This window comes from Caloenas nicobarica, chromosome Z, assembly GCF_036013445.1.
Source record: "Caloenas nicobarica isolate bCalNic1 chromosome Z, bCalNic1.hap1, whole genome shotgun sequence".
Taxonomy (NCBI): domain Eukaryota; kingdom Metazoa; phylum Chordata; class Aves; order Columbiformes; family Columbidae; genus Caloenas; species Caloenas nicobarica.
In genome coordinates this window covers 108,303,300-108,330,952 of record NC_088284.1, presented here as the reverse complement: position 1 = coordinate 108,330,952, position 27,653 = coordinate 108,303,300, and the positions used below count along the sequence as shown (strand labels likewise).

The window sequence follows — 27,653 nt, the reverse complement described above, 5'->3', positions numbered from 1 at the left end:
AGCGAGCGCGGAGGTCGTGCAGTCCGGCACATACACTGCTGGCACTTGGCCCCGCGCTGCACTCGACCTCCACCACGGACCTCGGGAGTTTACATTAGCGTCCAGATGTTTATTTAGCCACTGTCTCCTGAAAGCTAGGTGCAGCCTTGCTCCTCTTTTCTGACCGAAATGCCCTTTGAAACACAAGCAAAATGAAATCAGTTCTGTTTATCTTAGTGGGTTCTGGCTCACGAGCAGCCAAGATAGGAGCGCGGAGCCCCGTCTGCTGCTGCCCTGAGCCGCTGGCTGGAAACGGCCTTGGGTGGCAAGAGTTGAGTTGTGTTATCCAGCACTTAGGAGCAACGCAGATGTCTTTAAGAGCTGAAATAAGAGAGTTTAAGGATTTACTCGGCAGTGTTTGTAGCTCCACGAGCAGTGCTGGCAGGGAAGGGTCCCCCAGGGAATAGTCTGGGGAGAGAAGCGGGTTTTGGAAGTTGTGAGAGCACAAGGCAGGCACCCTGATGACAACGCCTCTGTCTACTCAAAATGGGAATACCCCCACAGACCACAAATTGCGTTACCTGTCCCTTTACTTACTCAATGGACCGCAAAAAGCTCTAATAAGACTGGTCTAATTTAAGGAGAGGGAAAGGTGCTGCTTAGGTCCATTCAGATACATCCATTTTAGCTGTGATCTGAGATGTATCCTGCAAGGACAGGCAGGTAGCTCTTGAGAAATAACACGTTTTCTCCATCTCTCATTTCTCTGATATCGCAGCTCCATAAAAACTCGGAGCTGGCAAGACCAGCGCTTCAGCTGAGAAAAACACTTGGCCCTTTTAATGATTTGGGAGATGCACTAAGCACGTCCTCCCCCAAATCCCACATGCTGTATTAGGTAATAGAGCTGAGGGGGCCTGTGTTTCTGTCTGCAGGACAAGCGAGGCTGCAGACAGCTGCCTAATGCCAAATGCAACGTTACAGGGTGGCCATCAAGAGAGAGAAAATATCCCCTCTTTATCAGCAGGCCCATGACTCACGAATCCTTCTGAGACACAGCAGTTGCCTGAGCTGGAAGCTGGACAGGATGATAAATGCAGAAAAAATAGAACATATATGTTACAAGAATATAAATATGTGTGGTTTGCTTCTGCAGGCAGCACTGAGTGCCTGCAGAACTTTACAGGTAATCTTGTTCCACTGCGAAGCTGCGGTGCCATACTCTGATCACACCAAAAGATTAGTATAATGTTAGGAAAATAAATTCCAGGTATTTTTTTCCCCTCTAACTTAGGGAGTTAAGGGCGCTGTGCATGGTCAGCTGTTCTTTAGCAGAAGCTTGCGGCTGGAGCAGCAGGGGATCTGGGTTGGTTTGCGGATCGGACACTGCTCTGGCAACGCATCAGGACTCATGGGCGCCGACGACAGCACACCCGGGGAACACAGTTCCCTCTTGGCCAGTTTTATGTCGGATCCCCGCTCGCAGGCTTCAGGGTCCCACTGTGCGAGCGGCACTGCTCCCTCGGCTCACACTGATGTCAGCGCCATCGGGCTCGTTAGCTCACAATAAGATTAGCTGCTCATTTCCTCACTTCTCCTGCAATTAACTCACGTCTTAAAAAAGTATACGCACATGTTTTAACTGCTGTTTTCCGAAAACCATCAGCTTACAGCCAGGATGCCGTCCTGCATGGCGCTTCCCCCCAGCGATTCCTTTTTGCTTGCGGGACTTCTGAGAATCCTCCTGCGAACACGTATGCCGAGATCCTCCCCTCTCTGCCTGCTGTTGTTGCAACCCTGGGTTTTCTAAACTACGTCTGTCAGGAAGGAGACAGGAAATTCGAGTCACACTTGCAACAGCTGTGCCATGCCTACTATCAGTCTCAAATGACGTAGTTTGGCTTGGGTGGCGCGGGGCCAGGAACTCGGCGAGCGTGGAGGTCAGGAAGATAGGTCACTGTTTATACTGCTCTTGCACTTGGGAGCATGCTGAGTCTATTTGCTTTCTTCCTATCTACACTGTTTCTCTTTCCGTTTTTTCTTTAATAACGTGGAGCCCAAGCATCCTGTTTTCAAAACATCTGACTGTTTCGCTATTTACCGGTGACAGATCTAAATGCCTTTGACCGGGGCGGGCAGCCGAGTGGGATCCTGGGCGAAGGGAAAACCTGACCAAGTAAGGGCCATTGGTTGCAGCCGCCTCCTGAAGATGCACGTGTCCAGCCCAACGGCTTCTCGCGCTGCAAGAACCCTCTGTAGATTGTAGCCCTGCCACCGAAAACCAAAAACCACAAACCTCCAAACTCATTTGTGTCAGTGTTCGCCAATGACGAGGAAAGGGAAGCAAAGTGTGAGGCCATTTTCTGCTTTTCTTTCACAGATGAAAGCGATACTGGAAGTTGACCAAAAAAACGCAGACATTTCAGAAACTGGTTATGAAAGAACAAAGTTTCGAGAACCTTTTGCTAGACCCAGCTGTAAGCCATTTGCACACAGAGGGACCACAACTTTTAATTACTACATTAAGCAATTTAGTTAGTCTTTTACCTTCACAAATCCAGATTTGGCACTCAGCAAAAAAATAATAACCTCAAACGAAGGGCATCAGCGTCCACGTTGGAGGTGCAGCCTCCTCTGCAGCCTAAACCTTTTTTAACTTTCACCTTGGCTTCTCCCAACACAAAAAACCATAATATTCCTTTCTTGAAAGCTCGGTCTATAAAACTTTTATTGCTTCCTTTGCCCCTGCACGTCGTGGTAATCACTAATAGAGGAGGAAGCTGAAATAACACAGGAATTCTTTGCTCAACTTTTCCATAAAATCAATTTTGTGATTCAGCATTTCTGATTTCATTAATTTCCAATTAGGAAAAATAAATATATACACAAGAGCATTGGGTTCTTGCGGTACGACTCAGGACTGGGCTCAACCGTGGCAAGTGGCCAAAGGCACAGCCCAGTAAGCCCAGCCTGGGGCTGCGGGACCTGCTGCATCGGACAAGGCACGGCCGGCAGCACTGCACGGGGGCAGAAAGCGCCGCTTGGAATAAAAACAAAACAAAAATTTTTAAAAAAAAGCAGGCCCGGGGATGGGGAGCAGGCAGCCCGTCCCGGAGGTGTGAAGGCTCTGCTGGCAGCCAAGCGCTGCCCCGGGCAGCGGCTGCGATCGCGGCGGGGCGGCGGCTCCGGCCCCGGGGCAGGGAGCGGCTCCACCAGCACCAACCACCCCGGCGAAGGAAGGGCTGACTGGGGGAGATGCTGAAGCAAAATCCAGCTGCGATGCTGTGGCTGGGCAGGACGGGGCTGGGGAGCCCGGCTGCAGCACCGGGAGGGGTTGGGGGCAGGAACATCAGCTCCCAAAAGTCGCCCAGAGACGGGTGTGCAGCCCTCGCGTTTCGCTCGCTCTCCTCTCGGCTGCTTCTCAGTATCCTCTCCCTCCTGCTCCTTTGACTTTTAGCACGCTGTACTTTTCTTACTTTATTTTAGCACCTAATTCATCGCAGAAAAGCTCCAAACTCTCCTTTCGCTGACGGCGCATTAAAAAATAAAATAAAGGTCCCGGGCAGCTCCTCTCGACGCTCATTCCCTGTGCACCATCTCTTGACTTCGCACCCTCAGCATGTGCTGGCAAGCGGTGCCAAGCCAGCCCACCACATTAAAAACAAAATTAAACGCTTACCGAAAGACAAAACAGCAATAAAATAACGTACCACAATGTTTCCATCATTACGGACAGACAATAATGAAGATAATTGACTTTTGAAGTGATAATTTGTTAAACGCGGGCATTTTCACAGCGTTTCTGGTCATATCGGTTCCGAAGGGACCGGCGCTAACTGAAACCTCTTTAACTTGTCGGAAATGACCCCGGCGGTACGGATCGTTCTCCCCACGCCGTCCCACCGCCAGGTTTTTTTTCTGGCCGTACCTCTGCGGGGGAAACCGGCAGCTCCTTCCCCAGGAGTTACTTGGGAGTTTCTCCCCTGTACAGACGCGTAGACGGGCCGGGCATCAGGCTGCCGTGCACCGCTTCGCATCGCCCCGCTCCGCATCGCCCCCGCTCCTCATCCCCCCGGCTCCGCAACCCCCCGGCTCCGCATCGCCTCGCTTCGCATCCCCCCGGCTCCGCATCGCCCCGGCTCCGCATCGCCCCGGCTCCGCACCCCCCCGGCTCCGCACCCCCCCGGCTCCGCATCGCCCCGGCTCCGCATCGCCCCGGCTCCGCATCGCCCCGGCTCCGCATCCCCCCGGCTCCGCATCGCCCCGGCTCCGCATCGCCCCGGCTCCGCATCCCCCCGGCTCCGCATCGCCCCGGCTCCGCATCGCCTCGCTTCGCATCCCCCCGGCTCCGCATCCCCCCGGCTCCTCACCCCTCCGCCGCTCGGCTCACCTTGTTGGATGCCATCTCGCTGACGGAGCGGTAGGTCTGGATGGTCTCCAGCTGATCCAGGCACCAGTCGAGCTCCTCCAGCGTCTCCATAGCCAGCTTCTGGTAGGGCTCCTCTGCGAAGAGGCAGACGGACATGTAGTCGGGCTGGCGCGACGGCAGCCTCTCCATGCCGGGGCCGCCCGAGCCGCCGCCAGCCCCGCCGGAGGTGCCGCACCGCTCCCTCATCATGCGGCCGCCGCTGCGCTCCCCTCGCCGCCGGCGAGCAAATCCCCGCCCGCCGCTGGCACCAGGTCCAGCCCCGTCCCCCGCCGCCCGCCCTGGCCCGCCCCGACCCGCCCCGGCCCCGCAGCCCGCCCTGCCCCCGCGGGACGGGGAACCGGGCGCCCCCCGGGCAGGGCAGGGAAGGGCCGGGCTGCGGCTCCGGGAGCGCCGGCCCCCCCGCGGCTGCTGGGGGAGAACCGGGGGGGAACCGGGCCGCCTCCGCCGCTGCCCGCGCCCGGGATGCTGGTTCTGAGCCAGCCCCGCTCCCCGCCCGGCCGGGCCCCTGCGCCCTGGGGAGTCTGATACCCGGGCCGGCTCCCCAGCCCCTCCAGCCCTGCCTGGTCCTGATCTCCAACAGCCCTGTTCCCCAACAGCCCTGCTCCCCAGCCCCACCAGCCTTGCTCCCCAGCCTGCCTGGTCCTGCCCCACAACAGCTCCTGCTTCTCAACCCCAAATGGTCCTGCTCCCCAACCCCACCAGCCTTGCTCCCCAGCCTTGTTCCCCAGTCTGCCTGGTCCTGCTCCCCAACAGCCCTGCTCCCCAACCCCACCAGCCTTGCTCCCCAGCCTTGTTCCCCAGTCTGCCTGGTCCTTCTCCCCAACAGCCCCTGCTCCCCAACCATGCCTGGTCCCGCTCTCCAACCATGCCTGGTCCCACTCCCCAACCATGCCTCATCCTGTTCCCAACCCCCCCAGTTCCACTCCCCAACTTCATCTGGCCCTGTTCCCCAACACCAACAAGCTCTGCTCCCCAACGCTGCTCCCCATCAGCCCTGGCTCCCCACCAGCCTTGGCCACCAACTCCACCAGTCCCGCTCCCCAGTGCCACCTGCCTGTGCTCCCCAGCAGGCGCTGCACCCCAGCCTTGCCAGCTCTGCTCCCCAACCCCAGCGGCCTCTGCTCCCACCGAGCTCTGCTCCTTGACCCTGCCAGCAGGACAACGTGCTCCCGAGCGGCTCTCGGCGTAAAAGTTAAGGTTTACATAAGCGGATACAGTGAATCATAAAATCTCCCCATGAATGTAACTGCTTCTCATAATACCAGTGACATATGCTTACCCCATAAATCTGTCAAAGTTAATGGATTCAGCATTTCTAATGGCACTGGCTGAGCAGGTAACAGTGACATCAGAGGTCAGGATTGCTATGATACACACTCAGCAAAGTGTCTGCTGTATAGCATAGAGGCTGTACACACATATGCCCCATATATGTGTGTGCCACTGCCCTCCCTATGGAACGCCCGCTGGGACCACTCCAGGTGTGCTCCCCACAGGGCTGTCACCCTCCACTGTCACCCCCTGTGTCTCCAGGGAGGGGACTGCACCTCATGCCATCCACCATACCCATAAAGCAATGAACTCCATCAATAAGTATTGTATAGAGACCATACGTTCAATGTTTGAGATTTACCTGGCAGAAAATAAACGCTGCCAAAGAGTAACTCAGCAATAAACTCGCAGGGAGCTCGGGGCACAGGCACATTCTAAAGATTCAGTAAATCTGAATCTTTGTGTCATTGAAAGTTAATGTTTTCTTTTTTTCTGTCCTCACAGAGCTCCAAACATGGCAAGTAGTCTCATTCTTGCATACTTCTGTGATACATATATCAAAAAGCAGGTGGAAATAGCCAAAACACACAGAACTTGGGCGCATTTTCCTAATAACATGCATGTTGTCTATCAACTACTTTATCATGTAAATTAGTTGACCTAGAAGGGCTCAAATTCCTTGTAACAAAAAAAAATGTTTGCATTGATAAAACTCCCACAGGCTAAATCATGATTTTAGGGATAGGAAAAAAATAATCTCAGACAAACCAAAGAGGAGCTGACCATGTGTTTAAAAAATGAACTGTACTGCGTTATTCTAAGATGTTCTCCTGCTTTGCAGGAAGCAGGGCCGTGCATGTAACCACGACGTGCAACCACAACGTGCAACCGCGGCAGGAGCTGTGTGTGCATTCCTGTAGCAGCAGAAGGAACCGGCTCGCTGGGGCACCAGACCCTAATTTCAACAATTTGGGGACTTCCAGCCTTGCCCAGCATCAGGGTTGCAGGACCTGCTGCCCCTGTCCCTTCACTTCCTCACCTCCAACAGAACCACCATGGCAACACAAGACCAGGACTAATCTACACTTGATATGGAAGGACTTACTTTCCCCAGATCTTAGGAAGAGTCCGGGCTATTCCCTTACTCGGTAATCTGAGTTTTGTGTAATAAGAGGGGGGAAAAAAACCCCAAACCATTAAGGAAAGATATTAGATGTTACAGAGAACAACGTGAATTATGAAAAGAGGAAACTTCAGGGCTTAAGTATAGAGTGAATGTGTTGGTACTAGGCTACTGACAGCTCTGAATTATTTAAATTTTTGTTTTTAGAGGATGAAATAAAAATACAATGAATATTTTATACATTCTAAATGGGGTTTTTTTTAGAATTTTTAACACGGCGAATCCGGCCGGTTGTGCAAAATGACCCTTCCCACTGGTGTTTTCTGCTTGGTTTCAGTGGGGCTACCTGAAGGAAGCCTGTGAACAGAGGGATCCCTTCTGGCTGAAGGCTGGTTTACCCATGCAAAAATATGAGTGTTATCACTTCCTTAGGCCTCTTCAACAAAAACATTTAGAGGACAATAGATTAGCGATTTAAATGCAGATGTTTTGAAAACTGCCACTTAAAATATCTGTAGTAATCTCAATGGCAAAGATGAAGTGATAGTAAACAGTTCTTGCTGCTGCTGTTCAAAAGCTGTTTACTGCCCAGTCTAGAAGTGTATTTCCATAAAAAAAGCACTGTTAAGTTTCTTTCAGAACTTGTTTTTTTCTGCCCATTTCCACTGGCCTGCCCACAGCTCCAGGGAAAGATAAATCACAGCATCCTTGGGCTGCTCTTCTTAAATTCTGAAGTATCTTTTCGCTTTGACTAATCTGAGGAAATGAGTGTTGTGAACTGGGGCTCTGATGGTGCCTCCCTCCAGGTGTCCCGCGTCCTTCGTCTTCTCCCCCCTCCCTGCCCTCCCCTCCATCCTCAGTCATCTCTGAACCCGCTGGTGAGTTTTAGCTCCATTTGCTCAGCCAGCAACTACGTCAAAGTCACCACATTCCTACAAGTTTCAAGAAATTAGACTGTCAAGTCGCAGAAAACACACCATCGTCCTCAACAGAAGGAAAAGCCTTCTTAGAAACTCAGTGTCTCTCTCCTAAGGCACTTCCTAAGTGACCCAATCTGAGACCAACCAACCTGGAAACCCCAGTTTGGATCAAACCAGCCCTCCCGGGGTATGTGCAACTCTGCTAATGCGCTGTTTGTTAACTTGTCGTGACTATTTACAAATAAATTGTGAAGGCTACGATTCCACAGATGAGGCTAAATTTGCACCAGGTGTTTCTGAAAAACAGCACGTAAAATTAAAATATATACTCCTAGTCCCTGATGCAATGTTCTAAGTTCACAGCTATCCACAAGTAACAGATTTAAAGATGATTAGAAGTTGTTTTTCTACGAAAGTAATAACATTCTGGGGGAATGATCTTAAAAGCAAATAACACCGATTTTCTAACTTTCTTAGTAGTTAATATTCATGGATATATATATACACCACATTAATCACATTTGAATATTTGAAAACGAACATTTTCGTACTGGTAAGGGAAAACGGACTTCATAGCAGAACCCAACACCTTCTCGACGTGGCACCTCGCACCCCGCTCAGCAGCCCTGCAGCATCAGCCCCCGCAGCCGGCACAGCCGGCGCCGCGTTCGATATTGCACGATACATGAGAGTACGATGTCGTGACGCTTCGGTGCCGGCGCTGCCTCCAACAGCAGCATCTGCCTCTGCAGAGGTGGCCCTGTGGGGACTGGAAGGCGTGGTGGGGTTAAAATGCAAGTGGGAGAACAGAGGAACCCTAAAAAAGGCAAGGGGAGAAGAAGACGCAGCGTCAGAGGAGAAAGATGAAGCGCATTGGATTCTCTTGCTGAGCGGTGTCTAGTGTCCCTACAGGGATTGAAATAAACAGTAAACAGAAGTCGAGATGCTACATGACATGTTCCTTCCCCCAAGGCACGGCGAGTGTCCCACGGACATCAGGAGCGCAACACCCTCTGCCAGAAACACCCCGAAACCTTCTCCACTCGCAGGCTTCGATAACCTTCCCGGCAGAGCTGACGCGCATGGTCACTTACGGAAGCAGTCCCACAGTTTCTGGATAAGGCTCCTGGAATACTGCATGACGTGTCTTCAACTGGATCATGTTTCAGTTTATATTTGGGTGTTGCATAACCGAGCCCTTACCCGTAAAATTATAACTGGCATTTCCGTCATTTTTTTTTTTTCTAATGCCCTACATGAAATAATTTCCAAGACGGAATAAAGGACTAATTAACAAAAGGAGTTCGTTTCAGTTTTGCAAATATTACATGGTGTTTGTGCACGACTTTTCAATCCTGACGGCAATTTAGCAGGAACTGAGGTGACATTTCGTCACAGGACCTGATCTGCTGCCAGTCCGTCCGAGGACAGCCTGGCCAAGCCTTCAGAAACACCAAACCATTTGATATTTTTCTGCTGGCACTTGGAACACTCCAGCGTACTTAAATGCAACTCATTTATGCGCCAGTATTTTGTAACAACTGCATTTTTGTTATTTTTTGCCATCTGTTTCTTTTTCATCTCTGTAGGATGATGGAACACACAGTATCTCTACTAGAGAAGTTATTTAGCCCGTTTTAGAAGATTTTTCCCGTTTGCTGACTTGGCTGTGCTATCGTCTGCTCACGGGGAGAGCTGCTAATGAATATGAACTTCAGGCTTTTTTTTTCCATCTCAAATACTTGAAAAGTACCCCTCGCCGCCAGCCGGGGTATCTCTGAGCACACGGACAACGTTATCCGCCGCCGCAGCCCCGTTCCTCTGGTCACCCACACACTCGGTGTGCCCCATCCCGTCCCCAAACACAGCGAGGCAGCGAGCACAGACTCGTCCCCAAGCCGCAGGAGCGGACGGTGGCTTTGCCCTTGGCTTATACACCAGATAAACCAAGTCGGGAAACGCTTAAAACTAGATCCAAAGGTCAAAATTCCAAGTGAGTTTTTCTCTCGCCCAATTCCCTCAATTCTCTTGTCACCCCAGTGCCCTTTAAACAAATATGTTCAGACATAGCGTGTCTTGCTTCTGGCACAAAATGTAAAGGCTAAAAAGTTTTAAGAGTGGCCAAAATACCACATCGCAAACAGATGAGTTAAAAAAGTTGGAGAGGAGTTGCAGTTCTCCTCTTTGCTCAGCAGAATATTGCAGGTGCCAAATAACCAAGTTTTCCATGATCTAGCAGGCTAATATTATAATGGGTTTCTATCTTGTGAACGGATTGACCAATCTGGCAGACGAGAAATGTTGAATGCAAATATTTGCAGACATTTTTACAAACTCAGCTCTCCTCAGCTCTTAAAAGATCAGATTATGGACTGACCGTACCGATAAAAGACTTAATTCCTAATTCCGCTAAGAAAATAAATAGGCACTTCTAATGGATTGTAACGTCGTACATAGACCTTAGGCATGTAGAGTTAAAGGTTCAAACCGCCCTGAATAGTCTACATCAGAAAGTGCTGCTTTCTGTACCAAAAAATTCAAAGAGCAACTTTTACAACGAATAGTAAAAACCACAGCACTGCAGCTTACGGCCGTCTGCCCAACTTTACCACCGTCTATCCCATTCTACATGCAAAGCCACTTGTTTACAGTGACAGTAAGACATCTTCTGGGTTATTTACTTTTAATTGCATCCTGGCTGCAATAAATTGGAGCTACTTTATAATTATAAACTTCTTGAAGGTTTGGGGCTGTCCTTCCCAGCCTTCAGAGCAGGAATTCATCCGCGAGGACGGCGCTGAGGTCACCAAAGTGCCCATTTTCCAGTGATTCCAGTTGATTTAATAAAAAAATATGATCACTCTGTCTTAAACCTTACCTCAACAACAATTCAGACTCAGGATCAAATCTGTTCATTTTGAAGTAATATTAATAAAAGCGAGCAGTTGCTCACTTTTGCCTTGGAAAGGCTTTAATACTGGATCTGTTCCCAAATCCAAAATGTACAGCATGGCAACAGGCAGTGAAATGTTCCCCGAATGTTTAACAAACTGATAAAATTCAACACAACCCAAAGCAGCCGAACACTCATAAGAAACAGAAGATTTATGTACAAGTATTAGAGAAGAAAATGCTTCCTAATTCCCACTAGTGACAGGGAAACAAATGGGCAATAATCAGTAGGTTGGGTGAACTCGGCTCTTAGGTGAGCTGGGGCTTCTGAAGTCCTCGTGTCCTTCTATGGGAACATGTAAATGTTTATCCCGGGGCATGAAACCGCTCGCAGGCACCGAAAACTCTGCTTTAGGAAATGTCTGAACGCACACTCCCAGGCTCCCGACTCCTAGAAATGCTTGAAAGTAACAGTAAGGGTGCGATATCAAAATGTACACACTTCTCAGTGGGAATCCGAAGGACCCAACCCCTGGCCCATAGGTCTGGCCACATTCTTTTGCTTATTTACAGATATTTAAAATAATTTACAACATAAAAAAATAAAAGCACATTCAGATGTGGAAATGTCTTAAAAATCATAACAATATACATTATGAGTCTTTATCGCTTAGAATTCAAAGGACTTGAAGACAACTCATTTTTTAGTTATATAACATACTATATTTATTATAGGGTATTGTAACTGTTGTCATTATTATAGATGACATATTAAGATTAAGAAGAGAAGGGAGATCCTCTAGTTAATCATGTGGATGACAGGTTATTATTTTGTGAGCAGTATTGATACCATTAATGTTTCCTCAAGGCTTCTTTTACATTTCTCAGCCCTTGACTCCTAGCGACTAAAAGCTCATATCTAAGCGAGCGGGCAGAACCCTGTCGGTGGGATCCTCACGTACGATCTGATCCACCAAAGGCTGACCCACCAGCTGAACTCATCTGTGCTTCAGCTGAGACCTGTTTGATTTTAAGTCCTGATGCAAGTTGGAGGAGAGAAAAAGAAAGGAGGAGGAGAAGGGGAAAAAAAAAAAAAAAGGAAGAGTTGCCTGCGTGGTTCAACAAGGCACTCATGTGGCCCTGGCTTAAATAAAAGTCATGTGGATCCACATCACCAAAGCTGCTCACTCCAGTTCCCTTCAGCAAAAGAACATGGCTATTTTAACTTCAGAAAGCGAGATTCATTATATGCCCTGCAATAATTACTAGCCGGTGTCTAGCATCGCTCTAAAACCCAGGAGTGTGTTCAGTCAAACAGGTTTATCAACAAAGGACATGCCAAAACTTGATGGAACAGGGACTTGTGCAGCTGTCAGCCATTTACCCTTTGCCTTCCCTAATGTATCTGTGGTTGCTTACAGATTGTGCGGACATGTTTACATATTTACCCTTGACAATGCGGAGTGAATAACTGACACCAAAGAATTTATTTGTTTAATGTATCCTGTTAGTGCACTCCTGACTACCCATGAGCAGAGAGCTATTTCCTCGAATTAAGCCATTGTTCTAACAGATCCAGCAAATATATTTGGGAAAATTGTTTTGTAGCTGGGTTTGAAAATTCACAGGAAACAAAATCAAAGGCACAGAGCACAACTGCAGTGATTCATTTAAAATCTGCAATGAAAACGTCCAAGTCTGACAGCATTGTCTTACAAACTGCAAGCACTGAAAAAACCCTGTATCCTGTAATTACAGGTTTCTTTTACAGATGCCATGCATGTTTTTCAATACCCAGGGAGTCTATGGACCAGATTTTTAACTTTTTCTCAAGCACAAAAGCTAGAAATGTACCTAAAAGAAGGTATTATTCAAGAGCAAGATGTATCCAGCAGAACTACCCAACGCCACACGACCATGTTTCCTCTTGTAGCCCACAGACACTTGCGCTGGACCGCGGGGCTGGAATTACATAGTCATCTAAAATCATGGGAACGACAGAGGATGGAGATGCACTTCCCCCCTCCCCAACACTTCATTGTGTGCAACAACGCTAATTATATCTTTTGCAAAGATAAGTGCAGATGTGCTAAGAAAGGCACAAAGCCCCAGCACCTGTGGAACAGGTGGAGCCAGTACGTTCTTGAGCAACTCCCCGAACAAATGGACGATCCTGCCCTTCTCCCCACTCCCGATTGTATTTTTGGGACTCCAGTTCGACCAGTAACTCTAGCTGTCCCCTCTCACATTTCTCACACTTGCAGTGCACAAGGGAGGTGGGAATAAGAGTGAAGGGCTCGTCGTTTGCTCCCCGACACGATGCTGGGCACCGGGTAGAGACCGGGAGCCGGGCAGCGGGTGCCGGAGCTCGGCAGGAGATGGGCAGGCTGCTACGGCATGGGCACAGCATGCCGACAAACAGAGAGCAAGGGACGCTTTTAGCAAAAAGAAGTGATTTTAGAAATGTTTAGAATGCTTTAGAAATCTTCTGTTACCCAGCGCTAATAGATGAGATGTGGTAAGAGAGGCCAAAGTGGAGAAATCCCTGCAAAGAGAGAGGATGGGATGGGATGGGATGGGATGGACTGGCAAAGCTGCTGCTAGAGGTGGACTGGAGAGGTGGCACTAGAGGAGATCCAGCTGTGGGGGAACGCAGGCAAAATCTTAACACGGGCTCCAACGTAGCAGAGACAATGGAGTCTGTATTCAGAGATGACAGAGGAAGATAGAGACAAAAAAATGAAGTGAAAGCTTTCTACCGCTAATGGCGAAAAATGACAGGAAATGAGTGAGATGCTGCTGCCAGGAATAACGTTTGTGATGCTGAAATTGTTGAAAGTGTTTGACATGCGCTACAATCTCTGGCAAAATAAGGCCAAGCAACAAGCAGCAGAAGAAATAAACTCTTCTGTTACACTGCTGAGGAGCCCGGCATTCTAAGTTCCCTAGTTAAAGACAGGTCTTTTCAGATACACCACTTCAGCTGCCCTGAAAGGCTGCTGGGAAAAGTCAGCCCCTAGAGAAACGGCTCCAAAACCGCCGAAGACGCCAAGGCAGTGATTAAAACACAAGAATGTCAGGGACACATCCAGGTTCAAACTGGAAGACTCCAGGGAGCAAGCAGAGACGTCTCACCAAGCAAAGGCACAGGGACCACAGAAAGCAACATGGAAGGGAGAAAGAAAAAACCTCCTGCCTGTTAGGAACAACACAAAATCAAATGGCTTCACATCCCCACACTGCAGCCATCCCAAGAAGGCAGAGGCCACGGCTCACGTATGCACCGTGGAGGAGGCTGGCGGTGACGCGAGGAATGCCCGCGGCGTGACTCAGGCACGCCGTGCAGTGCAGGAGATGCCCAATGGTCACTCCACTGCCATAGTAGCAGCGATGTTTCCGAGTCAACAGCCAAGGCGCTCGCCGCCCCAGCACCGAGCCAGCTGCGATGTAACCTGAGCAACGCCGATCCGCAGTAATATTAGCCGGGAGAAATGTCACCGGGGCGGGGGGGGCTCATCTGCGCTATCTTTAGCTGTCTAAAAGTTAATCACCTAAGCTCTCCGCACAGTCAGTGGAAAGTGGCTGGGACCTCCGAGGGGTGATCCTGGTCTATTCTGAGCACGACTGCTGCGAGGGGCTGAATCACCCTCCGGACGTGCCCGTCCTTCTCCGTGAGCTGCAGAAGGCACCTCTCCACCGCAGAGTCACAGAAACTGGCTGGAGGGGACCTCCTGAGGTCATCTGAGCTGGGCTGTCCCCAGCTCCTCACCAACATCAGCCTGATGCTGCTGGGGCTCTACCACATCCTCAAGGAGCTGTAGGGCACTGATAGACACCCCACATCCTTCCTGTCATCAGCCACCGACTGGACACGCAGCCTTCATCACCAGCCTTGGTGCTCCAGCAACATCCAACCCAGTTAACAGTCCGTTTGTCCGGCCCACGTCGCCTCAGTTTCCAGGTGGGAATGCTGTAGGACATGGTGCCAAGGTACCTATGGCGGCAGGTACAGCCACTCACGGCCCCCATATCCCCACAGCCAGGCCACCCCTGGCCCTTGCAGAAGGAGGTCAGGGTTTCCAAGCACAATTTGCCCTTGACAAATCTGTATTTACCGTTCCCAATGTACTTTCTTGTCCTTCACATGTTTGGAAACAGACTACAGTGGATGCCCTCTGTGACCTCTCCAGTGACCAAGAAGAGTCTGATTAGCCCACCGTTCTCCAAATTCCCTTTTTCTGCTGTCACAGACCTTCCCAAGCACCACAATTTTCCACGAATGGCACACAGTGACCTTATAGTCACATCATCTAGCTTTTCCAGCTTGAATCCTGCCCAACGCCACGGACTTGAACACATCCACCTCCTCTAGGTTGCCCCCAACCTGCTGCTCCCCCTTTGCTCTCCATCCCTCTCCTTCCCAAGCAGGCTGGTGAGCATGGGGCACAAGGCTCTGTCTGCAAAGACTGAGACCAAAAAGGCATCAAGTACTTCAGCCTTTCGTGTACCAGTTGTCACTAAGCTGTTTCCTGCACAGATTAACATTTTCTCTGAACTTTCCTTCCCTACTTCATTTGCACATGTGGGTCCCTTTGTTAGCCGCCGTTCTGCCAGCATTTGGTCTGCCCAGCACACAAACAGCGCTTTCACATCCCTCCCTTGTTACCAGTCCTTTTCACCCTTTGACTGCTCTCTTTTTTTGCACTTTCGCTTGCTAAGAAGCTCCTTGCTTCGCCGAGTTGGCTTCTGCTGAAATTCCTGATCTTCCTGCACAACAGGATGGTTTGCTCCCAAGCTCACAACACATTTTCTTCAAAACCCAGCCACTAGTTAAGATTGGTCTGTAATTGTTAGGTAACATGAATCTTATGACAATGACAGAGTCTTGAGACCGAGCAGTAAATGGAGGCCCTCGGCAGCAAACAGAAAAGCTTTTGCAGAGCCCTGGTGCTGGGCAGCACAGCCCCCTCAGCCTTGCTTTGATCCTGATTCCCACAACCCACCCCCAGGGTGAGCAGCTGGAGATCAGTCATGGGGGCCCAGCCACCGTTTTGAGGCAAAAATGAAACATTCCAAGGAAACTCAGACCAAGAGGTCAGCCTGGAGCAAGAGGCAAGCCCTGATGAAGCCAGTTAAGGCAGAACCGGACAAACCTGCAAAAGTCCTGGTTATACCCACCAGTCCTGGTGGGCAGGCTGGTTGGGGTGGATCACCAGCCAGGTCATGAGAATCAGGTCACCGAGGACCCAAACGGGCCGGCAACCCACTGATCAGACCACTGCTTGTTAGCAGTAACTAGACAATTGCTTACCAATTAGTCAAGAGCAGGGTGATTGCGGTTTATTATCGCAGGCACCGGAGAAGTCACTCAGCTTTGCCAGGCTTTGTGGCCAATAACCACGGGTGCCCACATGCAGCACTTCTCGTTCAAGTTCATCCTCTCCTGTCAGGGTCCGGGGTCCCCTGGGCTGGGCCGTGGGGTACCGAGAGCATTGCTCCTTCTAGGAAAGGATGATGACGTGGAAGAGGCAACCAACAGCCAAGACACCCACCTCGATAATCCCAGCAGTTCAGCCTGTGTGTGGCACTCGCCTGAGCACAAGAAGCTGAAGCTCTGAACTGAAGCAGGAGTCGGTTGAGGGATACAGCTGTAGTTTTCATGGATTGCTGATGGGAAAGCCCATTATTTCCCTGCAGACACCTTAAAAACAGGCTGAAAAAGCATGAAGAAAACGGGGAGAGGATCGCTACTCAAATACTGCCTTGCAAAGAACTGGATTTACCAAATGCAGCTCGGAGAGAAGGACCAGAGCTTCAGTGGGCATTGCAGCAGAGCATAGATTTCTCCTCATGAACCTTCATTCCTGCAGAATAAATAATACTAACATCTCTCTCCAAGTTGAGGAGGAGCATTGGAAATGACTTGGAAACGACTAGCCAACAAAAAACTAGGGTCCTGAATTAAACTCCAAAAGTGCCCTTACGTTTATTTTGTCTTTACACGTGTCAGACACAATGCTCTCTAGAACAGCTGAGCAAACTCTAAAAATGCTACAGTATAAAGATTAAAGATCAAGATTCCCAAAGCAAAGTCAACACTGCACCTTTTGCATGACAATGAGGTGCAAAAATGAGGGAAAACACTAACAGCACCTTGAGGTGGATAATAGAATCCTATGAAGCTTCCCAGAGAGGCAACTTCTGATCTGAAGATAAGCCTAAAGGTTTAATTTGAAGATAAGCCTAAAGGTTTAATCTGAAATGCTAACGAGCGAGGAAAACTGGAGACTGTTCTGAAGAAGGATTTAGATTGGAGATACCTCCTGATGGTAGGGTGGATGGAGTGTTGTACCCCACGGCAGTCCCCGATTCCGCAGTGTCCAGGAGGGAACAATACAGCCCCGCTGCCACAAATCAGAAGGGTAAGTGACAGTGCTTTTATGGTGCCAAATGGAAGTAACAAAATGCAGGAAGCATCTTGTCAGATGTCACTTAGCGGCGATATCATGGGGGAATCTGGGAACGGGATTTGCCTGCATAGTAGGAATTCCTCAGTCCAGGGACAGGGAGAAGCAGAAATGGCAAGAGGGGCAGAATCTAATCTTGGCCTGTCGAATGAAGGGGAAAGATCGCTCAGTTCCAACTTTATCTCGGGGAGCAAACACACAGTTTGACACGTTATCGTTTTACTGACCCGGCTCGATTCCTTGTTGCCCTGTAGGATTCCTGCCTTAATCACAAGACAGGAGAAAAACGACGACGCAGGAGAGCACCTCTCCCACGCAGGGTCTAACAAACGAGTGCAAAAAGCTGACAGTGCACTTAAAGGAGAGATCCGCAAGGAGAACGCTGAAAGACATTTTTCAGATGACATTTTGTAACGAAATAAACACATACCTCGAACACATTTCTGAAGACAGATCACAATCACCGAGGCCATTAAGAATTTTTTAAAATCCCCATCACATCTTTACTCAACACACTCCTCAAAGTGCAGAGAAAACAGCCCAGAGAGCTGCAGGCTGGAGACAGAGCTGACCCTGCGTCTCGATGGGCCACAGGAGGAAGGTTCCAGCCCAGACCCAGAGCTGAGCCCGCGGACTGAAACCCCAGGCCCAGCTCCCTGTAAATCATGGGCCGCCCAGACTGCGGTTTTGTTTCTCTGGCTAAACAAGGAAGGGTCAGATCACAGCGAGATGAACATTTCATTGTGCGAGTAGAAGCGTTCTCTTCCTGAGCACATGGCGTGCACATGAATGCAGGAGTATGAGAAAGAGAAGGAAAAATCAGGATATAATTATGAAATTACCTAGCTACGCACTTTGGATTTACCTGTGCCGTGCACTGTATTATCTCATTTGATACATGTGGGCTGGCTGGGAGAGGGCTGGTGAGATTACACGTGCAGGGAAACCAACTTGGATCCTGGAAGCAACATCGTTGTGCTAACAAGACACTCCACCTAAACTAATTAGTCCTGCCTTTCAACAGGCTTAATTAGGTGGGGCACCATCCCGCGCTGTTGTGGCGAGACGGTTTCCGGCTCTGGCTCATCCATGGCCCGTCTGAGGATGTCGGCGCTTCGCTACCTGGTGCCATGGACCGACCACGGGTGCGATGGAACTTTCTAGGCGGACAACAGCAACGATTTTAATTCAACAAAGGGAAAAAAAAAATAAGCATCAAAGACGCAAGGGACTAACCGTATTCTGTTTCACTGTGTCCTAAGAGTTTTGCAAAGCACAAAAAAAAGGGTCTGCATTTGGATCTGCCACAGAATCCAGATGTTGCTTTCATCCACGCACCCATCGAATCAGGTTTTGAACCAGCTTAACCTGGAGATAATAAAACTTACGGTCTAAATATTCTGTCAGAGTGAAAGTTGCTTTGACTGTGGTGGAACAGACACTGGAGTAGGAAATGGAAGAGGAACCTCAGGAAACAAATCCTGGAAGTACAAAGCACAGCGCCCATCTACCTACAAAGCTCCACTTGGCCACTGGTGTTAGATGTAAAGACAAAGTTGGTTAATAATCCTTAGCTCTTCATGAGGCAAACCATTCAGAAATTTTAAATGAGGGCCAGAATAAGGCTACTCACGCCACAACTGCAATGTAGAACAGGCTGCTGGGAAAATGTTAGGCCTGTTTACATCTGTTTCCTTGGCTCCTGGAAAGGTTATAATTGAACACAAAATTGTCCTCCATTTCCTTTCAATTTAATTTCCCTAAGGTCTTCAATATGAAAGTTAAGAATGTGGCTCCTAGAGGCATCCCAACCATAATTCTTAGGAATTCCTTAAGACACACATCAACCTTCGTGTCCATATGCCCTGCTCTCAGCCTCGGCAAGACTGGGCATACAGTCAGTTCTGAGCCACCATGCCAGCCATGTAAACGATATGAATTATAAAATATAACTAAATGTGGGTTTTTTCATGGCTAAATGTAATATCTTGAAAGCATTATCCTTTAGGATGGAAGCTTAAAAAAATGATTTAGTTTGGAATTTTAATCTGTTTTCCTACAATAGATATTTTACGTACCCAAAGGGTAATAATGTCAACCTCGTTGACTCACCTTATTTGAACTTTCTGCCCTTATTTAGCCTTTCAAAATAAATGAATACGACTGTCATCCTACAGCTGAAACCCACAGATATTGCTCCTCCGCATTGAGCAGAGCCGCTCAAGTACAAGGCACATTGCAAAAAATGACCCGTTTTGACATATTGGGTTTTCAAGTGATACTCTGAGTAAGCCCTATCGACTGATCTGTGATTGCACCAAATGACACGGCGGGAAGTCAGAGTATTGCTCACTGCAGAGCCTGGGCCGGTCGCGGAGCAGAACCAGCAGAAATAGCTTGAATAATCAGAAAGCACACGCAATTTTTAAAGTTGTTTCTTAACACGGGATCCTCCAGCTTTTGAGAACGTGGAATGTTTTACCTGCTGAGCCAGTGTACTTCAGACAGCTCTCCGGACAAATGGATCTGCTTTGTGCATGTCCACACACCGTGACTCTGAACATTCGGAGTGAGCCTCAAGTCACAAAACTAAAAACCTCCAGACCTGCAGTAGCTGACAACAGAGCTAAAATATTCACTGGGCTAATCATCTGTATTAATCTACCCTAGCGAACAACTTCAGCTGTTCGTAGCTGTGACTCAGTGTGCTTTATGTTTACTAAACTGCACGTACAGCCTTTTAGAATAATCTGTTCAAAATCACCGAGTTAAGTCCCACGGGTACAAGGGTGGGGAGGAAGAGGGAGATGTCACTATCCTACAAACCAGCATCATCTGTTTTGACAGCTTTTCATATTCCATATTACCCCTTTCATGTGCTGATCTCCGCTGTGTCACCTTCAAACCGAGGCCATCACACCCTGGTCACCAGTTTTTTAAAATACGTGTTTGGGACACGGGTCAGAACTGGACCATATTTTCCCAGACACTGCATCAGATTCATTACGTGGTTATCCAGGATCAAAAATAGAGAATATAGAACACCAGATAACAGCTCACTTGTAGGTTTTTTTCTCACATCAGGATCATTTTAGCCAGAAGGTGATTAAACTTGGACGTCTGACTACTTTTCTCAAATCTGGGGTCTCAGTCCTGACCCGAAAGGGGCTGTTACGCTACAGCCACGTAACCGGGAGCTGCCCTGAAGGGGCAAGTGCAAGATAAACTCCAACCCAGCAACGACAGGCAGACTTGGAAGCGTAAGAGCTTGTCCAACCCCTGCAGCCAGCACAGACAAGAACAGCCTTTCACTCCCAAAACACATTCAGTTAAGGCCCTCAAAATATATATATTTAAGCACCTCAAACCGAGCTCAAAGAAATGAAAATGTCAGCTACACTAAAGGCACCCTTATTAGCAACTCCAGTTAAAATATCAGACTAAGTGGACATGGAAGTGGAAATGTTCCCCACTGAAGGTCAAATATGGGCTGGTCTACTGCAGATTATTCCAGAGGTCACTTTTTATGCTTTAAGTTTTATGCTCCATGGCACCTTTCAGAATTTCTTACATTTGGCAGCGTAATGGAAGCACCTTGTGTTAGCTTTGGCCAAGGTCATTCACACCACTCCCCTCAAGTAATTAATTCTGCCAAATAAGCTCCGCGAAACTCTTACAATTTCTGTGAAAAATCTGATTTTAAGCTGCACATGACTTTCCATTTAAGGCAATTTGCAATAAGAGAGGTTCCAGCAGCAAGCTGGACTGACCACATTTGGATGCGTTACAAAGGGAGGCTCCGAACGAGCAGCTGCCGCTGAAAAATGTGGTGTGAGCATCATCTCTCCCCGTGTTTCATTTTTTGTTCCTGATCTATAAAGTGTGAGGAACAGATTTTTTGGCTTCTACCTGGATAGTACGTTCCCACTGTAAGTGGATGGAAACATTTAAAAGTTTCACGCAATATAGTTGAAACCCAGGAAGCTGCTAATAGTCTGTGACATTGCAGTAACCGGAATTTCGGGAAATACCCTGCCCCAAGAACTTGAATTAAGATGAAGGCCCAAGATTTAACTAGGATCTGGATGTGGACCATGTCCCATAAGTATTACTGCTAAAACACAAAATGCGCCAGTTAGACTGGAGATTTGTATCTGGATTCCTCTTCTTCAATAAGTATCCTTGGGAAGAAAGGGAAGAAAGCATTTCTCAGAAGACTATGCTGGCTTTTCAGAGAATGCAACGATTGCTACAATTGTGTCCTGCTTTTGACAAGCTAATGGATGGTATTTAAAGGAAAATACATTGCTTGTAAAATGTGACATTTTAGAATCATTTTGCTATTAAGTGCTAAGCTTGTAAAACCTCCCTGAACACTTGTTTGCAGCAGGAAAGGCCTAACGGGATTCAGCCCATTTCAAATTAAAACATCAGGGTGTCTGGAATATGCTCTGAGGGCCCTGGCATGCTGGGTCCAAACCTTTGCTCTCAACGCCTGGAACCTGGACGCTTTTAGGTAAAATGCAAAATTGTTTGTTTAAGAATTTTTTTGAAGAGTGTGGAGGTGTGGTATAGGAGTTTTCATATGCGCAGCTGTTTAATTTCCTCTTGGAAAGGTATATTTATGACAGCAGGATATTTATACTAGAATATCTACATTAAAAAGCGTGGCTCTTTTAAAACTAAATCCGACTACGTAAGTATTTAGCACTGAATAATGGGCACTGATCAGGGCTCGTGCTAAACAACCAAACGCAGCGTCTAACCCTGGGTCAGATCCTCCTCCTCTGCTGGTCCATGAAAGGCTGTTCAACACTGGCCTTCGACAGGCACGGGGCTGAATATAAAACCAAAATACATTAATTGTCAAATCAACACCCTGCTAGATTCTGGAAGGTTTCTTTTTTGCATTCTGAATTCCTAAAATGATTAAGTGCCTGAACACACAACAAAGTCAATCAATGGTACCTTTAGACATGAAAATATATTCCACAGGGAGGGACGTATTTAGATGTTTTTGAAGTCTACCGCTTAAAAAAATATTTATAAGCATACATATTTTTCCAGTGAACTGAATTAACTTAAGAACCTGGCATGTTTTATTAATAACCATAAATAATTGTTTCCTTTCTGTCAAAAAATTATTGCAATTATACAATACTTAAGGCTGTCATACACAGACACTTCTTACAGAACCAACAATATACCAGTTAAAAGTTTCATTAACTATTAGCGTAACATTCTTTACCAGTTGCACAATGACATTATGCATACACTAATAAGCACACCATGCTTAACTATATAAATCTTTTTTAGTCAACCAGGAGATGAAAAGATACTGATAATAAAGCCAGAGCATTTCTGGGTGATTTGAACATAGAGAACAGTCGATAATGTTCATTGTTCAGTATCACCGGTTGGAAATCGGTGAGTCTAAACTGTATCTCAGAATTGATGCAATTCCACAACTGAATAGGGGGAAAAGCGTGTCAACAATCCTTTACTCCCTCTTTTAATTCGGCCTGGATTATACATTGATTTTAAAAGTTCTCAAAGTTTTAATTTTTATCATTGTTACCCTATAAGCATAGTTAACTTTGGTGGTCAAACTGTCTACCCTACAGAGGACAATGGAATTCAAATTCTGTTCCTCGAGGCCAGCACTTTCCCCTCCCGTATACGCCCCTCCAGACTCGAATCAAACACACGCCTGATAAATACAGAACAGCAGGAGTTCTGCCCAACTACGGACTGAACCATTTGGCCACTGACGACGAAAACACAAAAGTCAGAAATACTTTTTAAAAGACAACAAGAAAGCAACTTACACTTGGGATCGGATCCTGCAGGAGGGACGAAGTGTGGACCATGGGGACTGTCCCAGGCCAGGCTGGTGGCTGTGGGACTTGTGGGGCGCGTCACCCTGGGAACATCTCCGCGCGGCCGCCGGGACGCGGCCGCTCACGCTCCCATGGCCCAGCTGTGTCCAGGCCACGAAGCTGCGGCGGGGAGCTCGGCCTCGGGGGAGGAAGGAAAACTTATATATAGCTCCTGCGGGGGTGAGCGATGGGTGCCGGGTCAGCTCCCACCGGCTGGAAAATGCTGATGACATGGAAGTTAGAGGGGCTCAAACCAGCGGGACAATGAAGAACCCTTGTCATCACTAAGGCATGTGCAAACTGTGCCCCACAACCTAAAAAAAAAATAAAATAACTTGGCCTGACAGAAGTTTGGGTGATTTTGTTTGGTCTTGGCGGGTTTTTTTTTTCTTCTCAGATCAAATACACATTTCTTAAACTCATATGGAACTGATTCAGAACACGGAAAACTGCGATGTCAAAATCTCACCCACAGCAACTATTATCACTCTACGCAGAAAACAAAAGAAACACAGATTTTATCAACTCTGATATTAGCAATGGCAAAGTCCTATTGTCTTCGCAGAGGCCTTAAGCAATCCAAGAGGAATGGGAGCTGAGTAAAGCGATCCGGGGCTTTCAGGGCTTGACCTGCGCTTAAAGAGCAGAGTGACAACAGGGACACAATGAGAACATGGGGACACAATGAGAACATGGGGACACAACGAGAACATGCCACCAGGAAGATCTCTTCATTGCCACCTCGGGTTCACAGTTGCCTGGATTACTCAGAAACCATCCATCGGGGAGAAGCCCTTTTAACAGCCTATGACTCTTTATGGTTTTATCCTACGCAGCAGAGTGTGATATCATCAGTGAAATGACAACCTCGATTAGGAAAAAAATAAAAACCAGTGGTTTGGCTCCTCAAGCGTTCTTCAAAAACGCAATGCTGGTGATGATTACAACATACCTGCTTATCTTGTCAAAGGAAAGGTTCTCCCTCCACCTGGGTGAGGATGCCTTCTATACATCTCCTTAGGTTTTCAGCTCGCAGCCCCTTTGGAGCTCGGCCAGAGCCGTTCCCCGCGGTGGGCGAGCAGAACCGCGCGACGCGGAGCCGCCTGCGCCAAGGAGAGCTCCAGGGGTGCCCAGGACCTGCCAGGGGAGCCCAGGACCTGCCTGGGGAGCCCAGCTCGCCTCAAAAATACAGCGGGATGGTACGAGCACCGTGGGGAGGACTCGCCGGCACGGGAGCCGCAGATGGCAGCTGGGGCCCGGGGAGTGACAGGCTCCTGATGGCAGTAGCACGTGGAGCATCTTCATGTGACATCCACAGGTGGGGCGGAGGGGAAAACAGTTTTTGTCCGTTGCTATGGAGTCATGATTAGCTTGTGTGTCTTCAGAGCCTGCCGAGGAGAAACGGAGGCTATTTTCTTATATAGATGTCATGAAATCAATCCTTGCAGAATTTCTGGAGTCAAAGGCTAAACAGGTTTGCCTGAATACCTTCTGTTACTCGATACACAAATAAATCTAGCCGGGAGACCTAAAATGAGTGTCATTTTTCAGCGAGAGCTGATGGCAAAAAATTACGCTTTAGTCTCATTTGGAGTTGTTCATGCACACAGTAACAAAATAAAAGCGCGTTAAATAAAATGCAGCAATTATCTTCGCAGAAAATGAGTCTTAGAAAATTAAGCAAAAAAGAAAAAACCTCCCTTATTGAGAAGCACAGTGACTTCAGAAGAAACTTTTCCCTTATTCTCTCCAAATGCTAAAAGAAAACCTGATGTTCTTCTTTTAAAATGTGTCTGCCTCTAGGTCTTTGGCACAGGTTTACTGATGGGAGGGCCGGCAATCTATTTAATGACTGCATTGACGTCAATAGCATAACTGAAATACTTACTAAGATGCATGAGTCCAACTTTCAGGGGGTGTGTGTTCGCAGGCAGGCGCAACACGCGAAACGGACTCTCTGCGGGAATGAACTAACCCCAAACAGCCAGAAACGGCCCCAAACGCACCATGGGGCTCGGTCAGCAACGCTTACTTTTTCTGCAGGTAGCTTTTGAAGGTCAGTTTGAGATGCACTTTCAATTTCTCGAGCAGTAAGAATCACTTTACCATTCAGCAGGCTTAATTTTACTCAGTCACATCATTAAGCTGATATCTGATTTATTTTCCAGTTTTGCTTAGTTTCTAAATAATCTGCATGATTATACTGCATCCTTTAAAAATAACATTTGCAGGTAATAAATAAGTCTACGGCACCACTGAATTTACTGTGCACAGTTATTTTTTAGCTCAGCTATTTGGCTCCTCTCGCACACTTGCTATAAAAGCCTAAACCACCACATCTACTTGACTCGTACAATCTGTTTCAAAATCAAAAGGGTCAGATCTCCAGCCAAACTCACAGCAGACCAGCAGAATTTCGAAACGAATCCTCTATTTCGCATATGCCCAGAGCCATGCTCCGCACGCCAAGCAGAGGACGCGTGGTGCAAGAGCACTCGCTCCATACCAATTACTTGGGATTTACAGATATTCGTAACCAAGAGCTGACTTCGACGCACGGGGCTCGTTAACTCCTACAAAAAGTCGGGACCCTCATTAGCACAAGCACCAGCGTTATCCAGTCTTTTGTTTATGCTTCATACAAATGTGCACGCACGAGTCCGTGTACATCTTACACCCACATAAAAAATGAGAGAGTGCAAGTTTTGAGTTCGTGTAAAGGCATGTGAGAAGTGCAGAGAAACGTGCAGATGTGCAGGAAAGCAGAGGCTAAAGGCACAAGCAAGAAAAATACCAATCTCTCACTCCCATCCCCAGAGAGGAATTTGAACAAAGCTTTAATCCCATAAGCCCTGAAAAGCCCGTGTGTGACATATCCCAAAGCCCTACACCCCGCAAAGCCTCGGGTGGCAAAGCAAATTAGCTAGATTATATTGCTAGATGTATAATTAATTGTGAGGACATACTATAATTATTCAGTGTTGAAAGTATCCAAGGGGCAGTAGGTCGCCTGCTCTTGAGAAAGGTACATGACCATGGTTGTGCAGGGAGGGAGAGGCCTTGAGATTGGGAATCTGAGCAAACAGCGCCCGTCCTGCGAGAGCTGCGAGAACCTGGGGAAACAGGACAATATGGAGAAGTCCTGGGGAGAATACAAAGGAAATAAAATGGGTGGAGAAAATATTGTACCAAAGTGGGTGGAAGAACGAGAGGCTTAGACTGAACGTGGCAGCCAGGGAAAGATGATTTAATTCAGCGGTCAGTGAGGTAAATAAATATGGAGGAAGGAACAAAACTAAGTGGGAACCACCAGGCTTGTTACTGGTTAAAGATTTAATCGGTTGAATCAATTGGGTGGGATCTAAAGACCTTTCACTGACACCTGGGGAAGGAAGAGCTGAATTGAGAAGGAGCTGATGGATTCACTGAGCCCAAAGTAGCACAAAGGTCAATGAAAGTAACTGTGGCAGAGGCCACATTAAAAAAAAAACCAACAAAAAAGAGAACAGGAGAAAGAAACGTCACAGGCCCTTGTGTGACAGTCTTTCCATCGCTGTTTCTGTCACCCCGGAGAAGGATGCGGTGCCTCACACAACAGGAGCCCACGGGCTGGGGGATCCACATCGTCCTCCCAGCCGGGACATACAGCAGCTCATTAAGGACTGATGAACGTTTTGCTACAGCTTCTTATTGCCATGGTACGGTTTCTCAGTTAGTTCATAAAAGCAATTTTCTTCGTTCCTGTGATGTGCGGTTATAACAAAATAACAGGAAAAATCTGCCAGATTTACTTAAGCTGATACCAAGGACAAAACACAGGATGTTCAATACATATTCCTCTTCCTTTTATGGCTGTGGTTATAAGGTTAAGAAAGCTCTGAAATTTATGGTGACATCAGTATCGGCTTTGAAAGCGCTTTGTCCCATGAAAAACCTGGCCAGAATTTTTCATGCTTTCAAGAAAATCAAAGCAAGCAAGCAAGCAAGCAAAAAAAAAAAATATCTTAATTTTGACCCAGCTCATTGATTCCACCATGGGCCTGGGTCCGCGGTGATGCAAGTCCTTGGGAATACACCAGCACCAGATTTGGCTCCTCTCGCTTTCAAACAACTGACAAATCCTGTAATATTCTAGCTGGAGTAAACAGCTGGCATGTGTTACTTCCAGGGCAAATGCTGAATGCAATTTGTCTCCCTCCAGGGTAATTTTATTAATATATGCCAGTTTGCTTTAAACCCCAAGTTCTGTACTTTTCATAACAGGATATAAATCACTCCCCTAATGACAAATAAAAGGAGACATATATGAGGTGCTCATACTGATGTCAATTGATTGTGGTAAATCTATGAATCAATGTGTGACATGGGAAAGCTAAAATAAAATTCTGAGCTTTGCCAACTAACCCGTCTAGAGAATATAAACACATTTCATTTCAAAACACATTCTTTTATCTAGAGGGATGTAACACAGCCTCGTCCCAATCAAAACATTACTGTTTCCTTCTCAAAAACTTTCAGGAAAAACACCCTGCGTCCTTTCAGACACAGGAGCCATTGACACATAACTGGAAGTGCTCTGATAGGAAAATCTCTCCTTCCTTTCATAATTTCCAAATCAGAAGCCATCTAGGAAAAAAAATTTTAAAAGCTGCAAACACTGGGAAAAAAAATCCCCTAACAATCGTTGTCGTT

At 47.6% G+C, this 27,653-nt stretch overlaps 1 protein-coding gene across 5 annotated transcripts in view; it reads right to left on the bottom strand.

Moving 5' to 3' along the window:
* PDE4B (phosphodiesterase 4B) overlaps window positions 1-27,653 on the bottom strand; it is a 179,069-nt gene that overhangs the window by 22,068 nt on the left and 129,348 nt on the right. For 2 of the 5 annotated variants that reach the window (XM_065655575.1, XM_065655576.1), the window contains one exon: window positions 4,370-4,482. In XM_065655575.1, the coding sequence (XP_065511647.1) occupies window positions 4,370-4,482 (113 nt within the window). Of the gene's footprint in view, window positions 1-1,612; window positions 1,745-4,369; window positions 4,483-5,462; window positions 5,527-23,913; window positions 24,107-27,653 lie in introns of those variants that run through there. The other 3 variants (XM_065655578.1, XM_065655577.1, XM_065655579.1) reach the window with 3 other exon arrangements.